The sequence below is a fragment of the Poecilia mexicana genome, unplaced genomic scaffold (genome assembly GCF_051168715.1).
Source record: "Poecilia mexicana isolate PSO_F unplaced genomic scaffold, ASM5116871v1 scaffold_18, whole genome shotgun sequence".
Classification (NCBI taxonomy): Eukaryota; Metazoa; Chordata; class Actinopteri; order Cyprinodontiformes; family Poeciliidae; genus Poecilia; species Poecilia mexicana.
Window position 1 is genome coordinate 8,591,536 of NW_028263387.1, and position 21,982 is coordinate 8,613,517.

The 21,982-nt window shown below is 41.3% G+C and overlaps 2 protein-coding genes and 2 non-coding genes across 4 annotated transcripts in view; all 4 read left to right on the plus strand.

Moving 5' to 3' along the window:
* cited1 (Cbp/p300 interacting transactivator with ED-rich tail 1) overlaps positions 1–2,614 on the plus strand; it is an 8,780-nt gene extending 6,166 nt beyond the window's left edge. The window contains exon 2 of the mRNA XM_014981653.2: positions 1–2,614. This exon is cut by the window's left edge and continues 211 nt beyond it. Coding sequence (XP_014837139.1) covers positions 1–390 — 390 coding nt within the window. The 3' untranslated portion in view covers positions 391–2,614.
* Positions 2,615–7,998: 5,384 nt separating this feature from the next.
* On the plus strand, positions 7,999–13,110 carry rps4x (ribosomal protein S4 X-linked). Its single transcript, XM_014981654.2, has 7 exons — positions 7,999–8,094; positions 8,634–8,711; positions 8,970–9,150; positions 10,845–10,942; positions 11,590–11,761; positions 11,854–12,011; positions 12,948–13,110. Exons 1-7 carry the CDS (start codon positions 8,092–8,094, stop codon positions 13,047–13,049), a joined length of 792 nt encoding a protein of 263 aa, XP_014837140.1. The 5' UTR covers positions 7,999–8,091; the 3' UTR covers positions 13,050–13,110.
* LOC148154001 (small nucleolar RNA SNORD61) lies at positions 9,236–9,313 on the plus strand. The gene has a single exon (XR_015766317.1). It is a non-coding gene; the product is annotated as a small nucleolar RNA SNORD61 (small nucleolar RNA).
* LOC148154002 (small nucleolar RNA SNORD61) lies at positions 12,194–12,266 on the plus strand. Its single transcript, XR_015766316.1, has one exon. It is a non-coding gene; the product is annotated as a small nucleolar RNA SNORD61 (small nucleolar RNA).
* Positions 13,111–21,982: the final 8,872 nt, after the last annotated feature.

The following is a 21,982-nucleotide window of genomic DNA, read 5'->3' on the forward strand; positions in this document are numbered from 1 at the left end:
TTCTGTCTGCAGACAGGTCCGCACCTCATAGCCAGCATGCAGCTGCAGAAGCTCAACTCTCACTACCAGAGCCTCGCCTCGGGGGTCTCCGCCGGCCACTCGGCCCCCGGCGGGGCTCAGAAAACCTTCGGGGGCTCGCCGCTGAGCACGGCCAGCCCTCTCCTGGGGCCCTCCGGAGGCCTCGGCAGCGGCGGGAACATGGGAGTGGGGATCGGTATGGCAGGCCAAGGCTCCGGAGCGGCCGGGATTATCGACTTTGACCCCGTGGACGAGGAAGTTCTCATGTCTCTGGTGGTCGAGCTGGGTTTGGACAGAGCCAACGAGCTGCCGGAGCTCTGGCTGGGACAGAACGAGTTTGACTTCATGTCAGACGTCCCGGCTGGATGCTGACCAGCAAAAAGAAAAGGACAAAAACCCCGCACAAACATTCGGAGACAGCGGAATTGATCGACAAAGGGGGAGAAGGCTTCTCTCACTGTTTCGTTTTTCTCTCCCCTAACTTTCTTGGTTGATACGTTCGAGGAGAGAGTTCAAGAGATTCACGGCACCTTCCTGTTTCTGCTTTACTGTCATGGTGTTACTCGTGGATGGGAAATTCTACAATAAAGGACCTCTCTCTTTAATTTGTTTTGCGAGTTTGTTTCACTGTGACGTTCTCACTCGAAGAAATACCCAAAGCACATGCGGAGTATGTCCTCTTTTGTCCACCATTGCATCTCTGGGCCTTAATAAAAACCAGTTAACTGATGCGAGACGACTTCAAAGAAACACACGAGTCGACCTCTCAGAGGCCGAACTCTAAAGACGAGTAAAACGCACCTGTCGGACCCGGGTCGGCCCATAAAGAACGTGAAGAAAAGTGAACCAGGACTTCTACAAAAAAGGACGACAAACACTACGCTTCCTGCTTTCTTAATAGACAATATTGAGCCTCCGCTCTCATGGGAAAGAGACTTCAGCCTCTTTGGCTTCACAAAGATCTGATTGTCTGAGAACTGGTTATCTCCACATACTTCTTTTTTTTTTTTTTTTCTTTTTGTTTGAATTTAGATCAAGAAGTTGTGCCCTTGTTACTTAAGACAGCGGCTGATATCCATCAGGTTAGTCCTGGACAAGGGGACCTTCTATAGTTGCTGTTTTTGTGAACATAATGAATCAGATTAAGGGACGTGGAAGCTTTAGAAGCATGTGACATGAATGCGGTAAAAATATGTGGAGCACAGCGCCGCTGAAACAACTGGAGCCTTTCGGTCAATTCTTTGCCAAGCTAAGCTAATGCATAGCATTTAATCTGTGGACTCAAACCCCAAAATGTTAGATTCACACACCTTCAGCGTCATGGGTTTTCTACTTTACTGCTTGGATAACTTTGCTAAAACGGCTTTTATCAGCTCATGCTAACTGTAAAATCACTTTCCTTCATGTTTCTGAGGAGGTAGCATGCTGCTTCAACACTATGTGTTTACACACCTTTGACCCAGAGCAAAAGATGTAGAGGTAAACTGTCACAGTAAATGTCAAAATCAAGAAAAAAAAACTGTTTTTGGCTTTGATTTGGTGTCATATAAAGACCTTGCAGGATTAATACCTTAATCGTGCTTTGTAGCGATCAATGATGTTTTACTCTGGCGGGAGCAGCCAACAGCACACACTGTTATATAGAGGACTGAAACCACTTGCCTGTTGCTGCACAGATCTCTCATCCTTCAGCCGCTGAATCGCCGACCTCAGAGGGCGTCGTCCAGTGAAATCCCAGAGGCTGCGCCTAGTTCACTCAGCTCAAAGTAAATGGGATCTGTTAAAGTATGTGGAGAACTAACACTCGACTCAAACTTCCAGAGTTCTCTGTTCTTTCTTTGTTTTTAAAAATAAAAGAAGTTACGATGATTTTATGGCAGATATTTCTGGAAAAACATTGGATGGATGGATGGATGGATGGATGGATGGATGGATGGATGGATGGATCGATGGATGGATTGGATGGATTGGTTGACGGATGGATGGATGATGAACGGACCATTCAGCGGATGGACAGCTGTATTGATTGACAGATGGATGAATGGATGGATGGATGGATTAATCATTAGACAGTGATATATGGAAGAAGATCCAGAAATGCGGATATTTCCTGTGTACGAACCCTGATGCTCTGTGATGTTTCCAGTGAAGCCCTTGAAAGTTTCCCTCTGGAGGTTTATGCTGCGACACAAAACATTATTTTATTGTTTTCATTTAAAGTGTCAGGTTACACAGTCGCAAGTGTGTTTGTGCCATGTGATATGACTGAAAGCAGAAGAAAAATGCCAACAGGGGGCCTCGGGTTTATGTTACATAAACCGTTTTCTACATGTGAAACAAAATGCTTAGTAGTGGTCATTGCACAGCTTGGAATCATAATAGGCCTTTAATGTGATTTTATTCCTTAAGAAATACATAAATGTACAGTAAGACATACATAAATCAGTTTATAATTAAGATGCACATGACATATCAAGCAAAAAAGATCGATAACTTACAGATTCGTGGTTTTAACTCCCTGATCTTTTCCTGTTTTCGACTTTCATGGTTGGTCATGTATTTATATGATCGTAAATAAAGTTAAAGCTGCAATACGCTCAGGTTTTGCTTCTAACTCCTTAGTATTTACTCTTCAAAAGGTGTTGAAACCCCATTTTGTATTTTGTCACGTTAAAACAACAAACTTCAACAGCAACAAAAACATTTAGAAATAAAAATATCTGAAAGATATGTCTGAGTCGAGGCTTTATAACACCGTCTTGTGATGCCAGTCCAGCTGAAGGTCGTTCACGGTATGCCTTTATCAGCTTCTCATGAAGAGTTGTAAGTTTTCACCCAATTTTCTTTGCAAAATAGCTCAAGTTCAGTCAATTTTAAATCTTGTCACAGATCATCAATTGGTTTAAGATTAGACTTTGACTAGGTCATTCCAACACACAAATTATTCAGTCGTATCTTTTGTCCCGGTGGAAGTTGGACCTTCGCACACAGGTTCAGGTCTTTCACAGTCTCCAAAAGGTTTCCCTCCATCTTCCCATCACCTCTGACCTGAGGAAGAACATTCCCTCGGGAGATGATGATGATGATGATGATGGTGGTGGTGCAAAGAAGGATTCTTCATAAATTGAAGAACATTGCCGACAAGCTTGAGCATCATCTTCATCAGACTGTTTATACAACAACAGGGGATCGTTAATCAAAGGCTTCCTCAGACTCTTAGTAACTCCCACACACTACTTCCTGCCCGCAGCCATCAGCATCCACAACAACTTTTCAAGGAAACCTCTGTAATATATGAGTCATACTTACAACAACACTTAATTTCCCTTTGGGATTAATAAAGCATTTTTGAATTGCACTGAATCATTTTGCCTTTTCCAGGTTACTGTTCACAACATATGTTTCTTGTTGCTTCTTTGCTTTAGGAGGGGAGGGACAAAAAAGTCCTGGAGACTTGAAACCAACACTTGACCTCCCCAGTCATCCTAAAGGGGCTTAACATCTCGTCTGTGTTTTAGATAAATGCAGTCAAGATGAGTTCCTTCCCAACTCTCGCCTCCCCACCCTCTCTGTCTCAACCGTAGACATGTTATCTGTTGTGGTAAGAGGAGACGTGCAGGCGACAACAAAAGGACTTTCACCCTCAAGTCACCATGTCTGTCATCTGTACATTGTGGCTCTTCTACCGGGCCGCACAAAGCAGCGCACCTGCATGTGCGTTTGCACACCGGCAGGCATCTGTGGCAGACTGTACAAAGGCACGGAAATAAAGCCTCACAGACCGGGGCAGAGGCACAGGGATGGTGTTACAGCTCCGAAATGGGAGTAGCGGCCATGAAACAGGCTTGTTGGTTGTATGCAGACCTAGGGTTTCACAGCATTGTGTGTGTGTGTGTGTGTTTGTGTGTGTGTGTGTGTGTGTGTGTGTGTGTACCTGTTTAGGACCTTTTCTGGTATGTCCACTAACCTTCTCAACGTCGATTGGTCTTATGGTGGCCAAACCGTGGTCCTAATTCGATGGACCCCCTTTTTTAAGGTTTGGGAGTGGTTTGGAGGTATAGTGGGAACTAAAGTTTGTTTAAAACCCCTTGACTATCACAATGACACTGATGTCCTCTTTGACTTGCATGTAAGCATTTTGAGGGTAACAGTTAAGGGGAAAAGATTAGAGTTAGGGAAATACTGGTAATGATTAGGGTAAGTCTTTGATTTAGGCAGAAACACAATTACTAAAACGAATGGAAGTCAAAGTCCTAATATGGGAAGAGACATCAGAGTTAGGGTTAGAGCTGGTCTGGTACAATTACTTCCCTTTTGAAGACGAATAGGTCACTCCAATGCAAGGGACACCTGCTTTTAGACTTAGAGTTAAGCTTAAGGCTAGGATCAGGAATGTATAACTAATGATTGAGGTCAAGCTTAGGGTTAATAATTGGTAGACACAAAGCTGGGTTGGGGAATTTTGTTTGTAAAATATAATTTTTCTTAAACTAGGGGTAAAACACGCTCAGTCTTGTTAATTAATTTAGATGTAGCGGGTTCAGGTAACACTCAACCTCCATGTAGGCTTATCCTTTCTTTACGTCTGCCTTCCAGCTTGCACACACACTCACACTCACACACACACACACACACACACACACACACACACACACACACCAAGACTGGGTTTTCTGCAGATGATAAGGATCTCTGCTACAGTCCTGGGTTTCTTTTCTTTTTGCAATGAAAAAAGAAAAGGAGCCATTGATGAAAACCTGCTGAAGGAGCGTTTTGACGGAATCCCTTTTCTGGTTTTCCAAGGGATTTGGTGGGTATTTCCTTAATAACAATCGGCTCTCTGAGGTGTAGCGAAAGACATAAAGTTGCCCCTCACTGCCTCCAAATCCAACAGACACTCTGAGTCTCCTCTTCCTCTGTCTCGTCCCCTAATGCGGTCAAAACAACATTCTTCACATCGAAGGGAGCCTTGTGTTTGTTTCCATCTGCTCCGTATTGTTTTAAAGTCTTCTTTTGAGTGAGTGAGTGTGTATGTGTGTTTTTTGCGGTCCAGTCTCAATCCCAGCTGAGTGGATGTTTTCTTTGCTGTGTGAACCAGAGTCCCCCTCTGCTCCCCTGAGAAACTGCCTGATGGAAATGCTTAATTTGTTCTCCTTCCTTTTTAAAGAAATTCACCCCTCAGTAAGACAGAATAACCCAAACAGGGACTGTTTCCAACTCAAACATTGCTTTCAGGTCTTCAAAACTGGAATCTTACAAGAAATGGGCTTAATTTTTGTTTTTGTTCCTCCTCTTGTACCTCGTGGAAAGACACAACATTACAAAAAGCTGACTTTGAGGAATCAAGGTAGACGTTTTTGGCTTAGCTTAGCACCAGCTCCACAACTTCCAAGGTCTGTGAACCGTTTGCTTTTGTGTGTGGAGCCTTTGAGCTTCAGCTGAAATTCAAGTAGACCGAGCTAAAGGAACTCAAGAAATTAATTTTTAAAATGACCAAGAAAGTTTTGGTGCCTCTTAGGGCTTTCCACTAAAGATGTTCTAGTTGTTAACCAGGGCTGGTGTCCAGCCTGTTCTTAACTGGTTCTGTGAAAGGATTGTTTTTCTTTTCCACCAAATCAGAGGTCCCTATTACGTCATTATAAATGTCTAATCCAATTATCGATAGATCCTCCCCACTTTATTCTGCGTTTTTGTGAAGGACTATGTTGTGACAGGCATTTAGGGTGAACATGATGGAGGTTTAATGATAAAAACAGAAATCTTACACAAGGATAACAGGACATGACAGAGGAATAGAAGGATCCACAAAGGACAAATGCACAAAAAGCAGAATAATCAAGAAACTGAACACCAAGGAATGATCTAACATGGCAACACTTTTCTATAAAGCAATGATGAACACGGAAATTAACTGAAAACAGTAATAACAATAATAAAGAACCCAGAGGCGATCAAGACACTAATGAAAACCAAAACCCAAGGATCGTACCAAGGATTATTCCTATGATTAAGACAGCTTAACCACTCTGCTCTGTTTGCCAAGTTTAAGAAATTAGCTAAAAACAGATTTGGTTGCAACAAAGACTGCTTTTAGTTAAAGTCACTGGATATAAGTAGACCTGCTTACTGTCAATTAAATAAAAGACAAACATCTTCCACTGCAAGAAGATTTTAATTTGTTGTCTATCTATCTATCTATCTATCTATCTATCTATCTATCTATCTATCTATCTATCTATCTATCTATCTATCTATCTATCTATCTATCTATCTATCTATCTATCTATCTATCTATCTATCTATCTATCTATCTATCTATCTATCTATCTATCTATCTATCTATCTATCTATCTATCTATCTATCTATCTGCTCATTGTTCGCAGCACCACACTGCCATCTGGTGGATTGTCTTGGGAAGCGCAAAACCTTTGTAAGATTGTAATATTTCACGCTGGTAATGATCCGCTCAGAATAACTTCACACTACTAATTTACTATATTGTTCTTTCCGGTCTTTTCTAGACCCCGTTTCCTGTTGAAAACAGTCTTCATGCCAGATCTACCGTGACGGGTATTAGTAGTGTTGATAAGTTTCAGTAAAACTGCCGTGTTGATTTTTGGATCTTGGTTGTTCCCCGACAAACAAAAGATGTGAAGATTCTTAGTTTGGAAATTATTCCCTAGTCTAGAGGAAATTTGTCTTAAAATAAAATTATAATAAAACCACGGATTATCCAGATTGGTCAATTGCATGTTTTCTCTTTGGGTGCCGAGCTACATACTGCCCTCTAGTGGATAGTTAACAAAAATATCTCATCGTTTAAGTTTAAAATGTAAAATTATTAGATTCCTCTGTACATTTCTGGATCATTTTAAACGTAAATACATAAGTTTAATGTGAACTCACTCACAAAAATTCTTTCAAGGGGAAAGTTCAAAGATAAAACCTGCACAGACAGGGAGGAAGGAGGAAAATGGGAAAAGGAAGGTAGGACAATATGAGGGTATGAAGAAAAAAGAACAGAGGGAAGGCAAAAAAAGGAAGTAGGAATGTAATGAAGGAAACAACAAAAAACTAGATCAATTTCCATACTTTCCCAGAATGTGCAGGGAACCTACAACGTTTGCTAAGTTGGACAATATTCAGTGCTTTCCTTTGGGCATTTCTTAGGAACACATTTCTCCACACTGTATTCCTTTTCCCTATCTGAGACTTTTTAATATATATTTATATATATATTTGAAAAAAAAAAAAAAAACACGTGTTTACGTTTCCAAAACAATGAGACTTTGATGAAAAAGTAGGTCACTAGATATAGACGTATAATCATCCTCACAGGGGGGGGGGTTGATTCAGGCGTAAATCCAGAGCAGGTTCATTCACCGCCTCTCTGGGAGCAGAGCTGCGTTCAGAGAAGGAGCTGGCATGTGTTCATTAGCTGGAGTCATTTGGCAGAGGCCAAAGCAGTCCCAGCAGGGCTTTTATAAATGTAAACAGGACTAAAATGAGTCACAAACATTTCCTGTATCTCATGATAACCGAGAGTTGCTGTCAAACACAGCCACATCTCTGCATGCAAATCAATAGCTTATGCAATCATGCAGATTTAATCAGAACGGAACATTTCTAACAACAAAACACCCAAACAAATGCACAAAAAACATTCACTCTCACTAGAAATGACTAAATGAAAAGAGTCTTGCATTTAGGAAACTCACTCACTCGCTTTGATGGATAAAGCTAACAGATAAACAAAACCACCTGACCACGCAATCACAAAATAATTGAAGTTAATACAGAAATATCTATAAGGTTGTTTTTTAAAAAAAAAATAAAATTAATTTATTAATGACATATTTAAACATTTATCTGCTAACATGCTCCAAAACTAATGGCACGTTTAGGTAGCCGTTTTATTATTAAATATGTACTTTTAGGTAGAGAGTGACTTACTAAGCTAAAATGGATTTTGGCTTTCGACTTTCGATATTACTGTCCCTCCCAGTCTGCCGTCGGCGGCGATATCATTCACTAGCGGAAGTGAGGAGGTCCTTTTCCCCGCAGACTCCAACATGGTGAGCTGTCTTTCTGCACGATTCTGCTGTGTGATAATCTCTAAACATCCCCTTCTCTGTTCACATTATTAAACCAATACATGTTCTAGTGTAAAATAACACATATTAACTAACGGCAGATTTATATATTGTGAGGCAGCGTCGGGATTTTTAGTCTTAAATGGTGGTTTGAAAAGCCACTTGCAACCCGCTACTTCTTAGCTTAGCATAATGGAGGAAAGAGGTATGCTGCTATGATGTACAAGAGTTTCCCCACAAATGACGCCTTATATTTTAAAATTTATCACTTCCTATGTATGGTGTATTCTTAAAAATGATTTAATGAACGTATTGGTGACGTTAAGGCCCTTTTGGTTGTACCAACCCGCATTCATTTCAGCGGCACCGCTGCACAGCAAGCTAACGCGGCCGGGCTAATGTAGTATCAATTCGCGTGCTGTCAGAATGTACGCTGTCAGAAGTTGACAATATACAATTGTAAACATGTTCAGAAGGGTGAATTCTCAGTCTCTTGACCGGCTCTGTCATCTGTCCTCCAGGCAAGAGGACCGAAGAAGCACCTGAAGCGCGTCGCAGCGCCGAAGCATTGGATGCTGGACAAGCTCACCGGAGTCTTTGTAAGTAAACTTACTGTTGTTGTTTCTTATAAAAAAAATCGCGGTTGTATGAAATATTATCAACTCAACTGAATGTAACTAATCATATGTGTATGTTTGACATGTCAATTCATTGCTCAGTTGCTGTGGGAGTGTTGGAAAACTCTAGGAATGATGAGATCGCTGTAAACTGTTAGCAGGCAGAAGTGTTTTGTATCTACATTGTTTGAAAGTAACACATCTAGTCATCTTAACATGTCTCTCTCTTTCTCCTTCCAGGCTCCTCGTCCCTCCACCGGTCCCCACAAGCTGAGGGAGTGCCTGCCTCTCATCATCTTCCTGAGGAACCGCCTGAAGTACGCGCTGACGGGCGACGAAGTGAAGAAGATCTGCATGCAGAGGTTCATCAAGATCGACGGCAAAGTCCGCACTGATATCACCTACCCTGCTGGATTCATGGGTGAGCTTAGAGAGACTTTTTCCCTCACCATTGTGGTCGCGTTCGGACGTTAAACTGTCGGGCCGGGGATGTATTTATTCCGGGAGCGGTGATGAATATGTGGTTTTGATCAGCAGTGAGCTGAAAACTCTACAACCCAAATCCTCTAAGAAGTTCTGAGCTCCAACTAAAATGTTTTGTTTTTCAAAGATATTTTAGATGCAAACTGGTCAGTTAGCTTAAAACGTAATTATTGAGGTGACGTTTTTTTATGCTTTGTTGATGCCAGCTTCTTTTTAACTGGTCATTTTGAGGGTGGAATCGTCTTTGAACTAAGTGTTGAAGTAGTAGATTTAGACTGTAAAAGTCCACTTAATTTTTGACAAATGTCGTCAATGTGAGAGTTATCTGCTTTTTTTTTCTTTAAAGAACTCTCCTTTTATTGCTATTAGATTTTTAAGTAACTTGAATTAAAACTGGTGCAGAAAGAAATGGATACATTTTCTTCCGTGGGAAGTTATTTGCGGAAAATAACACTAGAAAGAGTAGTAAGTGTCCAGAAATTAAAAAAAAAAAGAAAACATATTAGATCTGAGTTAATGGACATCGTGGAAGGTCAAAAGAGCCACTTGTGGAAGTAATTTAGCAAATATTTTTAAATCGAAGTGAGTGTTTTTTTTTTTAGATTAGTAAATACACCAATCAGTCAGCGTTAAAAATCTGACTTTTTGTTTTTCCCTGAATACAGCTGTGAACTGAAAATACTCCCTGTTTTTTTCATCATGTTAGTGAGTTGAGCCCTTAACGAAGATAAAGGACTAAACTCATTTGTCAGGCCAGACTTGGAAGACAAATCTGATCAGTCAGTTCATCTCGGATGCAGAGTGAATTAAAGTAGATCTGATTGTTGACATCCAAAGCTGTCTTTATTGGTAGATGTTTGAGTAATGTAGGAGCGATGTGAGTTTTTGCTTTATGGTGTCTTGATTTATTATATTATCAAACACATGTTGGAAGATTAGCTAACCAGTCAACCAGAGATTTCATTTGAAGTTTTTCTTGTTTGGTTTTGATTTAAACCAAAAAAATCTCAACGCTTTCTCACCTATAATATACCAAAGCTATAAATTCCCAGATTTTGGGGTCTATAAAAACCCCCCCCAAAAAAAAAAAAACCTGAAGGTGCATCAGTGTGTTTAATACAAGTTTCTTTAAGTTTTATGTAAGGTGAGGGCCGTTTTTAGAAACTATTTGGGATAATGTCTTTTATTTTGAAATACACATCCGCTACTTATCAGGTAACCTGCTGCTCATTTATTTGGTCTTACTTTGCTGAGCTCCAGTGGAACAAAATACTTTTTTTTTTGCTAAAAGTGGGAGGTGGCAGCAGAGAATAGCTTGATAAAAATCATCTCCACACACACCTGCTCATGAACACGGTGGCTAGTTTCGGATGCTAATTGAACAAAGTTGTCCATGCTCATTTTTAGTTAAGGTTCCTGAGATCCTTTGTCAGCTGTGGACGAAATAGAAACATCCCTCCTCCTTCCTTCACTGCATATCTGCGTTATGTTGAGGCAGCAGTGTTTTAGCTAAAATCCCACACCAAGCGCTGGGTCACTCTCTCAGTAGTTGGTGGATGTTTATGACTTCCTGTTGGCTGATAGATGGAATCATGTGAAATTAAACAATGTTCTCTGGTTCCTTTCCTTCAGATGTTATCAGCATTGAGAAGACTGGTGAGCACTTCCGTCTGATCTATGATGTGAAGGGACGTTTCACCGTCCACCGCATCACCGCCGAGGAGGCCAAGGTGAGTCGAGCCTGGGAAATCAGAATATTCTTTTATTTTTTCACCCATTCACTCCTTGAGTTTCCATAGTTTATAGTGATGTCTATGAATTCGGGTTAAATCTGTGGTGAAATATAAGGGTTAGGCAAAAATTTTCTTTTTTTATTTTGAAGAGAATAAAACCATATTACAAGAATACACTCAGTTATATGACAATAAAGTCAAAATAATTCAAAAATAGTCGCATTACTAGAATGAAGTGGAAATATTAGGAGAATGAAGGAGATGTCTAATACAATAACTTTTTTTCTAATTTAAGCAACTTTTTTCTCAAATTTGACTATATCCTGTTAAAATTCTGTCCTTATTCTGTTAATATGATTGTGTTCTCGTAATTAAAATAAATGTCCTGATATAATACACCTGTACAGTAATGCGCTATCATACAACTAATTTAAAAAAAATATTTTGCTGTTTGTCTTTTAGAAAAGAAAGCAGAGAAGGAAAAAAAAACTATTTTATTTTGAAGCTATATTGCCCAGCCCTCAGCATGACAAGTATTGACTAGTTTATGCCTGAAACTCCTAATGTTTCTGGTTTTTGATTATATAAAAGCAGCAGAAATATCTGTGCTTAATTCACCTGTGGATCGTCTCTTCTCTCTGCAGTACAAGCTGTGCAAGGTGAAGAAAATCCTCATCGGCACCAAAGGAATCCCCCACCTGGTGACCCACGACGCCCGCACCATCCGCTACCCCGACCCCCTCATTAAGGTCAACGACACAGTCCGCATCGACCTGGAAACTGGCAAGATCACAGATTTCATCAAGTTTGACACTGGTAGGTGTGACTCTTAACTCAAACTCCACTGTTCCCTCTCTGATATCGTTTTATTGACTCTGAGCCGGTTCCTTCTGCTCTCCTGTCTCCAGGTAACCTGTGCATGGTGACCGGTGGCGCTAACTTGGGGCGTATTGGTGTCATCACCAACAGGGAGCGCCACCCCGGCTCCTTCGACGTGGTGCACGTCAAGGACACCACAGGCAACAGCTTTGCTACCAGGCTCTCCAACATCTTTGTCATTGGCAAGGTGAGCAAATTCAGACTTGGATCGTCATCATCACTGTCCCCGTTTGTGTTGGGATGTAATATAAACAGGTTAATTAAATCTCCTGAAAGCAACAAGCTTTCTCATGTCTTTGACTTCCAAATTGGGTTAATTGACTCTAAGGATTCTTGTTCAGGTGACTTTTTGAGACGTGTCATTTTGGAGCAATGATGATCATTAATGGTTTTGATCAGCAGTGAAAAAATCTTACCAATTCCTCTAAGAAGTTCTGAGCTCCATGACCCACACAGCTGTTTGTGCACTTCACATCAAACAGGGTGTCAGTGCATCCTGAAAAAGTCTTAATTTAATTGATCTAAAATAATGGTCTTAAAATGTTACAGTCCATGGGTAATATGTAAGTTGGCCTTAAATACGGTAATCACAGTTCTTAAATTTTGTCGTGAAAGGGCAATTTAATCTCATATAGCTTGTTATTTTTCTTCAGTTGCACGTAGACATCTTCATTATGTTCTGAGACTAGTTGGTTAAAGCTAGCTAGCTTTTTTACGTCTGCCATTTAAGTGTAAAACATTTCCACTCTGACGTTCATCTTTGCCACTTGCTCTTCTGTTGCCAAGCCATGCGGTACATTGTGTGAAAAAAGCTTGGCACTACTATATAAAATATTGAATGTACTTTTGTACATATATTGTGATACAGGTCTTAAATTTTATTCATGGTAATCTAAAGAACTCTTAAATTTGAGTTTATGAAACCTTATCAAATAATGTTGCTAATATTTGCAGACTGTAAAGCTATAAACCCTGTATCAGAGTTCCAGATAGTGAATATGTGGTTAGAATAATTTGAAATGAGATGATGAATTAATTTGGTGTGTACTTGATGTGTTTTTTTATTATTATTAATCCATTTGACTAATCTAAATTGTTGTGATCTGACCTGTTCTGGTTCCAGGGCAACAAGGCATGGGTGTCCGTGCCCAGAGGAAAGGGAATCCGTCTGACCATTGCCGAGGAGAGAGACAAGAGGCTGGCTGCCAAACAAGGCAGCAGCTAAACTGGCCCCTAAACAGACAGCCTGACCCTGGTTTTCAAATAAAATCTTATTTACAAAAGAATTATTGTTTTTGTGGTACTTTACATTAGGTAGATGTATTCATATCGTGTACATAGTATTTTTAACTACTTGATGTCTCAAATATCAAACATACGGCAAAGAATGAGTGATTAGGCCTGAAATATTTCACTCAGTAATTAAGCTTTGTGCCTTTCACTTTCTAAAATGACAATATGCTACATTGGTGGGGATCTTTTCTCTCTGTCATCAAATGACAGTATTAAAAAAGTATGTAATACATATTTTTCTGAAAGTTGCATGTAATTTTTAGTCACTGGCATGTCCTTGTCTGATTTTCTATACAAGCTGCTGATCATATGTACCTAATGGTGTCCAGCTAGTGTTCATTATGCTTCCAAATGATTTAATTTTATTCTCTTCCCACATTTCCTCAGCTCACAACCGCTACCAGATCACATCCTGAATTTGTCTTACTAAAACAAGTTGAACACAGAAGAATTGGCTCGAATGTCTGGCACATGCAGACAACTGATGGCGACGTAGATGGTTTCTCCTGTAGATTCTAAACACCCACGTCCAATTATGTTATGTGGAGATCTTAGTATTGTGCTCCAAATATTGAAGAACCATCTGGCATCTGTGCCTACAGGTATTGGCCACCAGCTTGTGTTGGTTGTCTCTGGTGAGCTAACCTACCACTGTGAACTCCAGGGCTTTTATAATCCACAAAGTGTCACTCCTGGGTGCTAAAAGTGGTCCTGTCCATTGTTGGTATTATTTAGCTCCCATATTTTATCATCCCTCTATCATTAGTAATCCTCTGCTTTCCTGTGAATCAGAGTTGGATGTGGCCTGTTTCCAGTTAAGCACATCGCCCACCAGCCACCGCAGCAAACGCTCATGCTTGCTCGCTGGTGCTTTGTGCATTTAACACAACTTGTTTTATTACTGGCCCTGGAATGGATGTCTAAAATTAACTGTGGACAGAATGCATTTTTAGTTGACAATCGTGTCGGTCATCTCGGATTCCTTTGTAAATTAATAGCACTGAAGAGGAAGTGCTTGTCACTTTTATTAAAATCTCCTGCTGTTCTTTCTTCAGCTGTAAGTTTTATTTGACTTAATTTGAAGCAAGGGATCCACACTTCCTTAAAGTCTTGAATTCATGTATTTAAAATTAAGGCCTTAAATCTTGAAAGTCTTAAATGTGTCAAGACTTTAATCTCCAATGTATTTTTTTTCACAGGACTTTTCTGTCAGGCAAAAGTTTGAGTTGCTTGCAGACATCTTTATTGTGTTCTGTGACTTGAGACAGGTGAGGCTACTGCTGACCAGCTGCTAATGTAGCCTAGGGGTTCAGGTCAGGAGAGTTGGCAGGCCAATTGAGCACAGTAACATCATGGTCAGTAATACCAGTGGTTTTGGCACTGTGAGCAGGTGCCAGGTTGTGCTGAAAAATGAAATTTTCATCTCCATAAAACTTTTCAGCAGATGGAAGCATGAAGTGCTCCAAAATCTTCTGATAGCTGCTGCATTGATCCTGCCCTTGATAAAACCCAGTGGACCAACACCAGCAGCTGACATGGCTCCCCAGACCATCACTGACTGTGGGTACTTGACACTGGACTTCTGGCATTTTGGCATTTCCTTCTCCCCAGTCTTCCTCCAGACTCTGCTACCTTGATTTCCGAATGACATGCAAAATTTGCTTTCATCTGAAAAAAGCACTTTGGACCACTGAACAACAGTGGTCCAAAGTGCTGCTTCTCTATAGCCCAGGTCAGGCGCTTCTGCCGCTGTTTCTGGTTCAAAAGTGGCTTGACCTGGGGAATGAGGGACCTGTGGCCCATTTCCTGCACACGCCTGTGCACGGTGGCTCTGGATGTTTCTACTCCAGACTCAGTCCACTGCTTCCCCCAAGGTCTGGAATCGGCCCTTCTCCACAATCTTCCTCAGGGTCCGGTCACCTCTTCTCGTTGTGTAGCGTTTTCTGCCACACTTTTTCCTTCCTACTGACTTCCCACTGAGGTGCCTTGATATAACACTCTGCAAACAGCCGATTCGTTCAGAAATTTATTTCTGTTTCTCACCCTCTTGCTTGAGGATGTCAGTGATGGCCTTCTGGACAGCAGTCAGGTCAGCAGTCTGACCCATGATTGCTGTTTTGAGTAATGAACCAGGCTGGGAGTTTTTAAAGGCCTCAGGAATCTTTTTCAGGTGTTTAGAGTTACTTTGTTGATTCAGATGATTATTTTTATTGCTCGTTCAGAGAACCTTTTCATGATATGCTAATTTTTTGAGACAGGGATTTTGGGTTTTCATGAGCTGTTTGCCAAAATCATCAAAATTAAAACAATAAAAGACCTGAAATATTTCAGTTGGTGTGCAATGAATCTAAAATATATGACAGTTTAATTTTTATCATTACATTATGGAAAATAATGAACTTTATCACAATATGCAAATTTTTTGAGAAGGACTTGTATATGGTGGACCTTCTCTACCAATGAGCTACGGGGTGCCCTACGACTTATTGCCATTTGCTTTGTTTGAGTATGTGATAGTGATGGAGATATTCGCAAAGTCGAAAGGCCAGAGAAGTATAAATATAATACAGGTAAATATTGGTTATTGGCCGTAGCAGCAATATTGATATTGGATGTTGATGTTGGACCAATTTTTCAAATTTGCTTTTCACTTTGTCATTATGGACGGACCCTAAGCACTGGTGTAGTCTGCTTATGCCTTGGGGTTGATCTGCTTCCATCTACAAAAAGAGAAGCGCATTCTTTCATCTTCTATGCTTCCTTCGTTACTCCTGCCCAGCGTCTCCCCGGCATATTTTACTTTATCCCTACATCTTATGCTCCGATTCCCTTCCCCGTCCCTCACCGTCTCTGTGTCCTGACTTCAGTACCCGTCCATATGGTGACCGCTGGGTTGCAGCATGCTCAAGCGCTCCGGAAACCTGGCCTGGCAAACACCACCACAGTGTGTGTGTGTGTGTGTGTGTGTGTGGGGTGTTGCTTACACATTCACTTGCCAGGGTGTGCAGTCCAAAGAGCTTGAGATGAACATGACACATCTAACTCTGTGACTTTCATTTGCTGCCCTGCCTTTCCAACCTGACAACAATCACAGCAGGAACCTGCGACTGTTCTGAAGGCCGTGGCTCAGACTCTGCACACCGTCTGCTTTCAGACAGCTCGAGTAGTTCAGTAATCCATCTTTGCAGACAAATGTAATTTGTAGTCTGGATATGCTGATTCATCTATTTTCATGCTGGAGTTTGCACATAGGAGGGTGACAACCTTTTAGCTAACAGGACCACGTCTAAACACAGCATCCTAACAATTGCATTAGAAATGACTCTAAAACTGAAACAAAGCAAAAAATTAGACCACTTTCGGGGGTTGGTATTTTGTAACCAATCAAAAGTGACGGCTTTGCCACTACGGACCGGCCGTTCTAAACAAACAATCTCAGTCAGGCAACACATGCGCAGAGGCTACCTCTTTGAAGAGGTGAAACATGAAACTAACCAGAAGCAAGCTTTGCTCTCCTCTGGTTCTGTCTGGTCTGCCCTAGTGAGCATGGCAACAATCACATTTGATTCACATGGAGGCTTTGAAGTGGTTCTGGCTGGATGCGAAGAAAGGCAACAGGACAATGAACAGCAGAGGAAATGTACAGGAAAACATCCACTTAGAGAATTGGGAACAATTGAGTCCCAATTGTTCCCAACTCAACACCTTGTGTTGAGTAAACACAAGGTGGGAAGTCTTTGTAGCCTCACCACAAGAATTCAGATAGAGAAATGCATCCAGGCAAGTGTTTAATCAAATGTATAACCCTGTCCAATAGACTTGTTCAAGATCAGGTCACAGAAGCAACTTAGACCTAGAGGGAAATATAAAGCTCCTTAACCCCAATGACACTGGACAAGAGGAGATATATAGATCCAGTGCACAAGTGTGAAACTCCAGTTCTGCCAGGTCTTTCCTGGGACCCGTTCTCACTGGGATGTGCCTGACAAGCCCCCAAAGGGAGACCCATTTATGCCAAATCACCTCAACCAAGGCCTTTCAGTCCTAAACCCAGCCAGCCTACGCAGGGCACTAATTTCAGCCTTGAGTGTTTGAGTTGGTGTTCTTTTGATCTTCATTCCTCTTTTTATTATAGGTGAACTAGTAGATTGAGATCTTACTTTTTTCCTCAGTCTCAGGAGCTTCTTGTCTTTACCACACCAAAGGAGCACCTACATTACTGATGGAGTCTCAGTTTGTCGGTTCCTTTCCTGCTCCATCCTCCACTTACATAGAAGACATAAAAGTCTCTTAAACTCCTTAGTTACTTAAAGGCGAAACTGAGTCTTGACTTGGGGGATGGCACCTGACTTCAATTGACCTACAGGAGGTGACTCAGAAACTTGTTAAAGGCCTTGGCAAACCTTTGAGTCCTTGAAGACTTGGGACTTGGACCTTGTGGACAGAAGTTCCTATAATTTGGACCGTATGGCGGAGAACGCTCCAGGGCGTTGTGTCAGACGATTGTTTTTGAACCTATCCTATTCAGAAGCGTCAATGTTCTTGATAACACTAGCCATGGCTGGAATCTGGTAATCTGTCAAGTAATGTATGTAAAAGGCACTGACTGACACCCACTGCGTGCCCCTTCTGATGTACGTTTGATTTATCGTCCCTGTTGGTACAGTCAGTGGCTGCAGAGTGGGAGTTATGAGTTAGGCCTTAAAGCTGACGTCTTTTTTTAGAACATGGATGTAATTATTTAATATAGCAAAAAATTAGCCAACTAATCTTAATCTATTAAATATTTATCATGTTGGGTAATATGTTACAGCTCACAATGTTGCAGGAACTGAATGGCTACGTGGTGGTGTAGTTTGAAATCGGTCTTGCTGCAACATCATCGAAGCTGATTTATTCTTTACCAACATTTTCACACACACGAAACAAATTTTTCACATGGAGCCTTTTTCCATCTCGGAGATGTGAGGGGTGAGTTTGCAGCCTCACTTAGAAGGCTGTGTGATGTTTGAGGTCAAGACGACTGGAGAGACAAATTAAAATAAGGACTTTTCGCATCAGTTAAACCACGTCTGAAGTTAGTTTTCACACTTTTAGCAAGTTGAAAAAGTTTATCCTCACTTACTGGTTCCAGTCTGTTCAGCTAACTGGGAAAAGGCCTTGGGTAACAGATGGTAACAGACAGTATACGCCATAGCCTGCCAAGTAGATTTTGAACGTTCTTTGCTGCTTCCTAGATGCTTCTGTGTAACACACCGCCTGACAATTTGGAAAGTGTTTATTTTTACAAACTGGTTCCATGCTGGTTCTGCCTTCTATTCAAGCGCCGAGGGTTGTCGTGTCTACACCCGCGTAAACAATCTGACATTCGCTATCAAAACCGAAGGGAACTCCTCTCGACCGCCAGAACTAATTCCAGAGCAGCACCAGCTCTTTGTGGTCACAGTCAGGAGCTTCTTAACATTATTGGGCCCGAGTTGCGTTCATCATAACCCAAGGGACCGTTTTAACTGGGTGGAGGTTTACTGGATGTTTAAATAGCAGATCTTCAGGTGTTAAATAATCTCTGGTCTGCTAGCGGTGGCTGTTATGAACGTCAGCTGAGCAAACTACAAGACGCTGACATACACAGTGCATTACTCATGTTGCAACCACAAACCTCAGTGTGTTTTATTGGGATTTTGTGGGACAGGCCAACACAAAGTAGTGCATAATTGAGAAGTGGAAGGGAAAAGATACACGACGTGTAGAAGCACCTTTTACTATACTTCCAGCTGCAGATCTTTTGTGCTATGTCGCCATCGACTTTGCACACTGAGACACATTTGTGGCCATTCTCCTTTTTAAAATAGCTCAAGCTCAGCCAGACTGAAGCTGATTTTTAAGTCTCCCCAGAGATCGTCAACTGGATTTAGGTTGAGACTGGATAATTTAATCTAAACAATTCCACTGTAGCTCTGAATGTGTGTTTAGGGTTGTCGTCGTCCTGTGAGATGAACCTCAAGGACTACACTGAATGGCCTTCCCAATGTCTGCTGGAGATAGGTATACCAGACCCCTGAGAAACTGGAAGGGTAAATGGATGAATGCTTTAAAGCTTATAGTTTTTGGCCATAATTGGGTGTGAGGCTTGAGCTGAAAACACTTATTGAACTAATTTATCTTTCGATATTTAAACAATTTGCCATCATAGGCGACATTCAGTCAGTGATTTATGACCCGCAGGTGCAGAAAACGAATGTCAACATCACACCACAGTGCATTGTGTACGGAAGCAATAATGGATGGAGTCATTTATGGATCGATTTTAACGTTTATTTAGCAATGGGAGCTGACGGTGTCGTCACAAAATCACAAGACGAAGGAAGCGAATAAGAAGAAAGCACAACTTGACTGCGATTTCTGTAGGGAAGTCAGTTTGGATGTTTAGTCAGAGCTAAGAGTTGGGGGATTGTGATATGCTTCAGTGACACAAACTTCTTTCATAAGTTCATGATTACAATGTTCAGCCATCGTTTATGTCCTGATTTACTGTATCTGGTATTTTCTGATGCAGAATTATGACGCATGTCTCACATCAATCGCATAAAAGCCACATAAAATGCGACATGAGCGTTCGGACTGCAGGTGCTTTGCAAACTGTTTATCTGAACTAGTTCCACTTTATGGAAGTGGCACAGATCAAATTTTTGAGGGGTGAAAGATCAGAATTGGGCTATTGAAGACTGTGCAAAAAAGAAAAAAAAAAACAGAAAAAAAGTGGATTTAGATGTAGCCATAGTAATCAGAAGGAATTAATCTTTCCAAAGATGTCATAAAGACTTTTGTCTAAAAAACCTGACGAGACGCCTACACCTTTCAGCGTCTGCTGGAATAACAAATGGTTTGAAGCAAGAGCCCAGTGACTCTTTAAGAGCCTCCTGCTAAAAGGATACAGGCATCAAAGTCTAGCAAAGAGAAAAAAAAATAGAGGCGAATAGGAGCACAGTAGTAGAAGTTAGTTTGTGTTACGGCTAAACGTGGGCTGGACCCCTGAAACAATGAAGTCAGTCATCAGGGGAGCCAGTGGAGGTGAAGGGCGGAGGAAAGGGGGGACTGAGTAAGGACAGCTGTTTCTAATCAGTTGCTTCCATGTGATTGACGGTCTGCCTGACTGCTGGCTGATTGGGACAATTGTCAGTAAAAGTGTACGATTAAAATCAGACTTCTCCTTTAATTTTCATCGCTTAACCACCGACTAGCTCGTAGATTGATTTAGTGACACGGCAGCAAGCTAGCATACTAACTAACTAAGTGTTCGGCTATGCAGCAGTGCTCAAACGATGGTCCGAGGACCGTGATGTTTGGATGATGTAACCCAGCCGCTCCCTTCTGCTGCGCCACGCTTCCTCCAATCCTTACGGACTCTCTCTCTCTCGCTGTTGTAAAAACTCACTGGTAACCCCGTGTCCTGCCCCCACCGTCTCCCAGAAGTTTCTCATGTTGATGTTCTCTCTACTGCGTCAATAAAAAGCCAGCTTTTGTTAAAATTCCTCCACATTCCGTTGCTACCCCGCCCTCCACATGACAGAGTCAGACTAGCATGAACAAAAACATTAGGTAGGCCAAGTTCATGTCTGGGAGGGATCGCTAACGGGGTCCCGCGGGGAGCTGCTCCGAGGACCAGATGTGCTTTTAGCCGGGGGGGGGGAAAGGAGCAGGGGTACGTTCAAGAGCCTTCGGATGGAGGATTGGAGTTTGGGTTTTTTGTTTTTTCAATGGGCGGAGAGGAGAATGGAGGAAGGGATGGTGGAAGAAAATGGCTCAAAACGACACAGTGGGATTAAGGAAAAGAATTTAGTCCTTCAGATTTGATTTTTTTTTTTGTTGCCCCCAGTTAACAACGATTAAATATTGAGTGAAATGGGCGACATAGAGGAATCCTGCGATATTCACAAAAATCAAGCCTAAATTTAAGCAAACAGCTTGAAGAAAGATCTGTAAGCTTCTTAATTAGGCATACCTGGGGATGTATTTTAAATAAACACATCAGCAACTTGGATATCAGGGAGAGAGTTGTGGACCTCTACAGGTCTGTTCACACCTGGAGTGCAATTTCCTGTTGCCCGAAGCTGCAAAGTTTGTTTCCTTAATGGGCAGTATTATGTTAAATCAACTTTTTTGAGCTTTACATGGTGTCATAATTCTTCATCAAAAACATAAGTGAAGTACTACCTTGATTCTTCCATGCATGTTTGAGAAATTATTTAATCTCCATGGCAACCACTCAGCTGTGTAAAACACCTGGGTGAAGCTAGCGCTGCAGTTTCTGAGCTATCGCCTCTCAGAGCAGCCCTCTGCCGTGACTTCCCCATTAAGCTCCTTCAGACTAGCCAGCAGAAATTAGCAAACACCTGGAGGAACTGCACATCTGCTGAACTCGTTATACAAGCTACTTCTCAGTGCAACGCTGGTAAAAACACTGTTAAAGGGTTAATGGAGAAGTGATGTGTGATTACTTCCTGAAGCCACAGTTTCAGAAAGAGCAGGAGTTTTTAAAGAGACAGAGGCCCAATTTCAAGGAATTAAATCAGTAAGTAAAATTTCTTTCAAGTTATATTTGATAAATATGACATTTTTATAACAAGTGGAGGTAACATAGGTACTTGATTGTGTTATAAAATGGGACTATGTGCCTGGAAAATACATAATACAGGCCCTTTAAAAATCTCAGTTCTGTCAGAAGGAATGGATCAAAATTACAGCAAACTATTGTGAGAAGCTTTTTAAAAGTTAACCAAAACATTTGAAGTATGTCGTACCATTTGAATTCAATTGTACAGAATACTTTTGAATTTGAATAAAATGCAAGATAAATCCCATTCT

Bases quoted from the DNA above. Each gene is read 5' to 3' on its own strand.
- rps4x (XM_014981654.2), top strand. The intron at 10,943-11,589 runs GTGAGTCGAGCC...TTCTCTCTGCAG, and splicing joins TCACCGCCGAGGAGGCCAAG to TACAAGCTGTGCAAGGTGAA. The intron at 12,012-12,947 runs GTGAGCAAATTC...TTCTGGTTCCAG, and splicing joins ACATCTTTGTCATTGGCAAG to GGCAACAAGGCATGGGTGTC.